The following is an 8,135-nucleotide window of genomic DNA, read 5'->3' as shown; positions in this document are numbered from 1 at the left end:
AGGAGCAGAGAGGAAGATTTTCAAAGAATCCATGTAATTTCACTACATGTATATAATCTATAGAGCCCACCCTAACACCAGAACCCCTAACTCTGGGGCCATGAAATTCACAATTTTGGTAGAGGCACTCTTGCTCATCATAACTATGCACTTAGTTAGTTTATCTAATACCCAGGAGCAGAGAAGAAGATTTTCAAAGAATCGCACTTATTTATTTTATTTAATACCCACGAGCAGAGAAGATTTTCAAAGAATTCATGTATTTTCACTTTATAATCTATAGAGACCCCCAACCCCTTACACATGAACCCCTGACCCTGGGGCCATAAAATTCTCACTTTTGGTAGAGGCACTCTTGCTCATCATTATTATGCACTTAGTTAGTTTATCTAATACCCAGGAGCAAAGAAGAAGATTTTCAAAGAATTCATGTAATTTCACTATATAATCTATAGAGCCCCCCCCCCTTACACCCTAACACCAGAACCCCTGACCCTTGGGCCATAAAATTCACAATTTTGGTAGAGGCACTCTTGATCATCATTGCTATGCACTAAGTTAATTTAATACCCAGGAGCAGAGAAGATTTTCAAAGAATTCATGTATTTTCACTATATAATTTATAGAGCCCCCCCCCCCCCCCCCCCTTACACCAGAACCCCTGACCCTGGGGCCATAAAATTCACAATTTTGGTAGAGGCACTCTTGCTCATCATAACTATGCACTTAGTTAGTTAATTTAATACCCAGGAGCAGAGAGGAAGATTTTCAAAGAATCCATGTAATTTCACTACATGTATATAATCTATAGAGCCCACCCTAACACCAGAACCCCTAACTCTGGGGCCATGAAATTCACAATTTTGGTAGAGGCACTCTTGCTCATCATAACTATGCACTTAGTTAGTTTATCTAATACCCAGGAGCAGAGAAGAAGATTTTCAAAGAATCGCACTTATTTATTTTATTTAATACCCACGAGCAGAGAAGATTTTCAAAGAATTCATGTATTTTCACTTTATAATCTATAGAGACCCCCAACCCCTTACACATGAACCCCTGACCCTGGGGCCATAAAATTCTCACTTTTGGTAGAGGCACTCTTGCTCATCATTATTATGCACTTAGTTAGTTTATCTAATACCCAGGAGCAAAGAAGAAGATTTTCAAAGAATTCATGTAATTTCACTATAATTATAATCTATAGAGCCGCACCCTAACACCAGAACCCCTGACCCTTGGGCCATAAAATTCACAATTTTGGTAGAGGCACTCTTGCTCATCATAACTATGCACTTAGTTAATTTAATACCCAGGAGCAGAGAAGATTTTCAAAGAATTCATGTATTTTCACTATATAATTTATAGAGCCCTCCCCCCCCCTTACACCAGAACCCCTGACCCTGGGGCCATAAAATTCACAATTTTGGTAGAGGCACTCTTGCTCATCATAACTATGCACTTAGTTAGTTAATTTAATACCCAGGAGCAGAGAGGAAGATTTTCAAAGAATCCATGTAATTTCACTACATGTATATAATCTATAGAGCCCACCCTAACACCAGAACCCCTAACTCTGGGGCCATGAAATTCACAATTTTGGTAGAGGCACTCTTGCTCATCATAACTATGCACTTAGTTAGTTTATCTAATACCCAGGAGCAGAGAAGAAGATTTTCAAAGAATTCATGTAATTTCACTATTATAATCCATAGAGCCCCAACCCTAACACCGGAACCCCTAACTCTGGGGCCATGAAATTCACAATTTTGGTAGAGGCACTTTTGCTCATCATAACTATGTACTTAGTAGGTTTATTTAATACCCAGTAGCAGAGAAGAAGATTTTCAAAGAAATAATACATTTTCACTAAAAAATCAAATAGCCCCGCCCTAGCACTAGAACCCATAACCCCGGGGCCATGAATTTCACAATTTTTGTAGAGGACTCAATGCTGATTATAATCATGCAAAAGTTTGACTGCTTGATGTCCAGGAGTAAAGAAGAGGATTTTTAAAGATTGCACTAATTTTAGTGGTTTTGGCCCCACTCCCTCAGGCCCCAGGGGGGCAGGGACCATGAAATTCCCAATTTTTGTTCCCCTTAACCCATAGATGCTATATGCCAAATTTGGTTGAAATTGGCTCAGTGGTTTCAGAGAAGAAGCTGAAAATGTTCAAATGATAACGCACGACGCACGACGAACGACGACGACGACGGACGAAAGTGATAGCAATAGGTCACCTGAGTTTACTCTAAAAATTAAAAATTCCTAAAAATTCTTGTTCAAAATACTATATGCTGCAAAAAATAAAATTAATACGGCTTTAACTGGTCCTGTTTAATACACAGGTATTATAGCCATATCATAAATCTAGGGGGATGCCCGTTCGTATTTTGTCGGTTGATAAAGCTTCTTCTTACGAACATGTATCTTAAAAATCTCCATATAATTCTCACGGGTGCTAGTGGACTGGACCCCCCCCCCCCCCGCCTTAACATCCCAGACCCAAAGCTATCTTTTAATTTCACTATAAAAGCCCAAATGCTTCTCGAGATACTAGTATTGCTCGAAACAAAAGTGTAACAGACGGACAGAATTATAAGAGCGGGCAGACCGAAATTAATATCCCCAACTTTCGGTGGGGCGGGGGGGGGGGGGGGGGGCGCAAAAAATGGAAGTTTAGTGAATTGTGTTTTTGACATAGTTTAAGATATATGAGAGCAAGTCCCATATTAGCATGCGATCAAAGGACCTATGCCGCCCTCCACAACCCCTGGACTGTATATAAATCCGGGTCCAAAGATATTTTTTTGGCTTTCTTTCATTAATAACATTTACAATTTACAACATACAAAATTGATACCTGCAGTTAAAAAGTCAGAGGTGATTTAAGATACTTCGGGCATGATTTTTTTTAAAATAAAAAGTAAATTCTATGTACTTTCTGTATTTTTGATATGAAATACATTGTAAATATGTACTAGACGGTTAATTCACGAAAGAAAATCATGACCCCCAGGGGTAGGGCGGGGCCACAATAGGGAATAAGCACAGGCACCTGACGTTACTTATTTTTCTTTTCATAAAAAAATATACACATACAGTGTACCTATTTATTAGGTAACGTCAGGTGCTTGTGGGAATAAATTTTACATATATGGAATAGATCTTTAAAAATCTTCCCAAGAACCACTGGGTCAGGAAAGCGGAAACTTATGTGGAAGCATCCTTGGGTAGTGTAGATATTAAATTATTAAAATCATGACCCCAGGGATCATGGGGGGCACAATAGGGAATCCAAGTTTTACATAGAAATATTTAGGAAAAATCTTTTAAGAATCTTCTTCTCAAAAACCACTGGGCCAGGAAAGCTAAAACTTAGGTGGAAGCATCCTGGGGTAGTGTAAATTCTAAAGTATTAAAATCATGAAAGGGGAGGGGGTATGGGGCTTGATAGGTATAGCAAGAGGGGAAATCTGATATAGAACTGCATCACCTAGGTAACTCAGGTGAGCGATGTGGCCCATGGGCCTCTTGTTTTTGTTTTGTTTTACAACAGGATGATGAATATACCGGTATATTTTTCCTTACAAATGAAACCAGTTATAATTTCGGTTATTGTTTTTATATGTATATTGGACCTTCGGTCAAAATAACTCTGTGTGTGGTCAAAAGTACGTAGTGTATCTTCTAATTTTATATTTTGACGAATAATGCATGTTTAACAAACAATGATATTGTGGAGCCTTACTTTAAGACAAAGAAAAGAACTTTACTAAAAAAAATGTACCATCTTACATAAATGCAAATTTACAGCCTTTTTTATAATCCACACATATTAACAGATATACCTGTACAAACAGTCGTCTATAGGAACGAGGTTGAGGGGCTGGGAATAACCCCCTCTTCACTCAGTTCATGTACATGCAAGGAGGATGGATGAAAACTAAAATAGGAGCCATCATGGATTTCTATGAAAATCATCCAGGCTATTCCCTGGACAATGTGTGGTTGGAAAAAAGAGTGAAAATCCCATCTCTTCCATGACCTAGAGTGAGGGTGAAAATCAACCAACATTATCAGCAATACAAATGGGTCACCTGTACTCAACATTCTATGAAAGATGGGACACCTGTGAACATGATACTGAATGAAAGTCTTTGGTATTCGGACATCAGAGACTGTGTGAAACATTTTTTTCAAGATGGAGAAAAAAAACTGACTTTTCCAGATTATCACGGCGTTAGGCAGTACGTGTATTGTCGCATCCCTTTTTCCCAGATTAAAGAGTCGATGGAAAACAAAGGACTTTTGTTGACTCGAGTGATTGAGGACCGATCATCAGACGAAGAAGAAGAAATAGAAGTGTAAATCATTGAATAAATTTTTGAATTTAAAAAAAAAGTGTTGTTATAAATACAAAGGTCTTAAGGTTTAGGGTCTCAGTCTTAGATTGAACATGGCTGAGAGCAGTGGGTTTTACATGACTTTACCCAGTGATGGATCTATGTCCTCTTTTTCTAGCAATACGACCGCTCAATTTAAAACCTTATTGCCACAAACAGTGGATTTAACCGACGGAGAATGGGAAGTGGCTTTAACAGAAATGATGTATCCCAATTCATTGAAAAACATTACAGAAAAGGAGGCTTATTTTGACATCCTGATCCCTCAGTCTTTTGCTTCCCATATCAAAGACCCCGATGTTTACGGCAGATTTAAAATGAAAACCTTAGACCCAATACCATTAAGTCAATGTCCTGTACTGCTCGATTGGGCCCATACTAAATGGCCTCAACTCATCGATCGAGATAGCAAGATGGAAATTAGACGAATTCACTTCAGACCCGGGCCTTACACTCATCCCATGGCTTTAACAGAGGAAATAAGTCTAGGACTAGAGAGATCATTGAAAAAAAAATATGGAGAACCCTTGGTCATCCAGATGAAGAAAATTCTATGAAATAGTATATTATGAAACCTATGATCGAGTGGTGTATCAATTTAATGGAAAATTGCTTAGAAAAACTCCCTTTTGCATTCGTTTCCCCACATCCCTAGCTTATAAGCTAGGCATGGACAGTCAGAAAGTCATTCTTCAGAATGATACAGAAAACATGACCAAATAAATCAACATTAGTTACTTGGGAAACAATACTGTGGATTTATATGAAAATCTGAAATCCATGTATGTCTATTGTGACTTGATTCAAACCCAGACGGTAGGATCCAATGCCTTGAAATTATTAAGAGTGGTGCCTAGTACATTTCATTTGGAGGACTCAAAACAACCCATTCGAGCGGAATATTTGAAACTAAGTAAAAAACATTTCGATACCATTGAGATTCACATCATGACTCTTTTAGGACAACCCATGCCCTTTGTAAGTGGTAAATCAGTGGTGAAACTTCATTTCAGAAAAGTATACTGAGATGAATGTACCCTTATTGTGTTCCATCTTATTAGGCGTGATGGCTTGTCTGGTCTGCTGTCTGTATTGTATTCAGCTGTAAAGGTATAAAAGGAAGTCCCCCGAGGATATAAAGGTCAGTTGAACAAAGACATGAAACATGCAGTATCATCCCGGATTACTGAGACAAAGAGGACACGGACAGTTTGTCTATCATTGAGGATTATTACATCAAAAAGGACACGGTTTTTTAGGATCCCTATTTAAAGTAGCAGCTCCTTTAGTCAGCAATCTAGTAGGAGGATTATTAAGAGGGGCTCAGCAGCAACCCCCACCACCACCACCACCAGGCTATTACCCACCCAAAAACTATCAAAGAGGGGAAGGATTTTTTACTGATTTACTGAAAACCGGAGCTAAACACGCCTTGACTGCTGCTGCTAGAACGGGGTTAGACGTATTAGAAAATAAGAGATCTTTAAAAGACGCAGTCAAAACTCACGGATTACAAGCTCTAAAAAATACTTCGGGAATGGTGAAACAAAGAATGAATCTAGGAGGTACTAAGAAAAGAAGAAGAAAGAGAATGAAAAAACAGAGGGGATCGGGAATGGTGATTAAAATAACAAGAAGAAAAACGACAGAGAGGCCGAGGATTTTTATTGATTTACTGAAAACGGGAGCTAAACACGCCTTGACTGCTGCTGCTAGAACGGGGTTAGACGTATTAGAAAATAAGAGATCTTTAAAAGACGCAGTCAAAACTCACGGAGTACAAGCTCTAAAAAATACTTCGGTAATGGTGAAACAAAGAATGAATCTAGGAGGTACTAACAACAGAAGAAAAAAGACCCCTATGTTAGCCCGAGGAGGTCCTAAGAGAAAAAGGAAAACACAAGGAGGAATTCCTAAAAGAAAACGTCCTTGAGATGTGTTTGACTGAGAGAGTATAAATAGGCCAGTCCAGTGAACAGAAGGTTCATTTGTGAAAACTGAATCCTAGTAGACACATCATGTGACAGCCCGAATCCTGTGCGTGTGGGATGAACAATTTACAATTGTTTGAAGTCCCTCCCACTAATATTGCTTTAGAAGACTCGAAATGGGAAGAATATTACCCCATTTCCAGTACTTTAGATTCGGAGACAGCTCCCATCGAATTTGAAATTAAAGGACAAGGAGATCACTATCTGGATTTATCTCAAACTTATCTTCAATTGGTATGTCAATTTACCAAAGACGATGGAAGTAATCTGACTGGGGCTAACAGCACTTCGAGTCCAGTGAATAATATCTTACATTCCATGTTTACGGAAATAGATGTCAGTCTGAATGGGAAAATAGTGACCCCGGGGACGGATACCTATCCTTACAAAGCTTATCTGGAGAAATTATTGTCATACCAACCCAGAACTTTAAAGACACAGATGAGGGCCTGTAGTCTGTGGGAAAAAGATACGGCAGGACACATGGACGAAGTGGGGTTAGAGGACCTTGGTGTAGCTCAAAATAAAACCTTTAATGTAACTAAAGGTTCAAGTACCGACACGGTGACCATTAACGAACCCATCCTCACAGCGTTACCGGACAATTCTAAAAACGAAGGATTCCGAAAAAGACACCAAGCTATTGCTGGGAGTAAGAAAATCAGTTTGCTGGATCGTTTACATCTGGATTTGTTTCAACAAGATCGATTTCTGCCTAATGGAGTGGACGTCCGTTTGCGATTTAATCGAGCTAGACCCGCTTTCTACATGATGATCAAAGGAGGAAGTACAGGAAAAGTGAAAATTTTGAGTATGATCTTGTGGGTGAGAAAAGTCAAACCCACAACAGTCATGATGAATGCCATTAATCAGAGTTTGAATACCCACAGAGCCAAATATCCCTTGAGAAGAGTGGAAGTGAAAACCTTTACCATTGGCTCAGGAACTCAGTCTAAGATTACGGATCATCTATTTCAAGGCCAGATGCCTAAACGTCTCATTTTAGGCTTTGTGGAGAATGCGGCCTTTAACGGAGATCAAACTAAAAATCCCTTTCATTTCCAAAACTTTGGGATTAAGAAATTAGATGTCAGTATCAACGGAGAGACTCGTTGTTTGAGCCTAATTTCAACGACAATTTATATCTGAGATCATATCTCAGTCTGTATCAAGCCCTGGGAAAATTAGGAGACGATTGGGCACCGGACATTACCCTAGAAGAGTATAAAAGCGGCTACACTCTATGGGGCTGGGATTTCACTAAAGATCAAGAGGCGCAATCGGATAAATTCCACATCATAGAAACAGGAAATCTGAGAGTAGAAGTGCAGTTTACCAACAATACGGCTAACACCATCAATTGTGTGGTGTATGCAGAATTCGATAACCTATTAGAAATTAACAAACAGAGAGAAGTGAGCATTGATTACTAATGGATACGGGACAATTGAGAGAAGTCTTATCCAGAGAATTCAAGAGTTCTTTTGGGGGTGTGTATCCTGTAGATTTATTACCGGATCAATTAAGACCTGGAGAAAAAGCTGTCGTGGTAAATACGGATCCTCAAGATCGACCTGGAGAACATTGGGTGTTTCTGTATGTGAGCAATCCCGTGGTGGAATATTTCGATTCTTATGGATTTCCTCCCTTACAAAAAGAAATTCAAGAGTTTATCCAGCGTCATGCTCAACAATGGATTTATAATCCGTATCGCTATAAAGACTGGAATACCGA

The 8,135-nt window shown here is 39.0% G+C and overlaps 1 protein-coding gene across 1 annotated transcript; it reads left to right on the top strand.

The window, feature by feature from the left end:
- Positions 1-6,458: 6,458 nt before the first annotated feature.
- On the top strand, positions 6,459-7,834 carry LOC134229222 (uncharacterized protein F54H12.2-like). Its single transcript, XM_062710929.1, has 2 exons — positions 6,459-7,494; positions 7,590-7,834. Exons 1-2 carry the CDS (start codon positions 6,459-6,461, stop codon positions 7,832-7,834), a joined length of 1,281 nt encoding a protein of 426 aa, XP_062566913.1.
- Positions 7,835-8,135: the final 301 nt, after the last annotated feature.

Source organism: Saccostrea cucullata, unplaced genomic scaffold (genome assembly GCF_032062105.1).
Source record: "Saccostrea cucullata isolate Sc308-1 unplaced genomic scaffold, CSIRO_AGI_Scuc_v1 ctg5732, whole genome shotgun sequence".
NCBI classification, from domain to species: Eukaryota; Metazoa; Mollusca; class Bivalvia; order Ostreida; family Ostreidae; genus Saccostrea; species Saccostrea cuccullata.
This window is presented reverse-complemented; position numbering and strand designations above follow the sequence as displayed.

Bases quoted from the DNA above. Each gene is read 5' to 3' on its own strand.
- LOC134229222 (XM_062710929.1), top strand. From the start codon at position 6,459: ATGAACAATTTACAATTGTTTGAAGTCCCTCCCACTAATATTGCTTTA. The intron at 7,495-7,589 runs GTATCAACGGAG...TGGGAAAATTAG, and splicing joins GATTAAGAAATTAGATGTCA to GAGACGATTGGGCACCGGAC.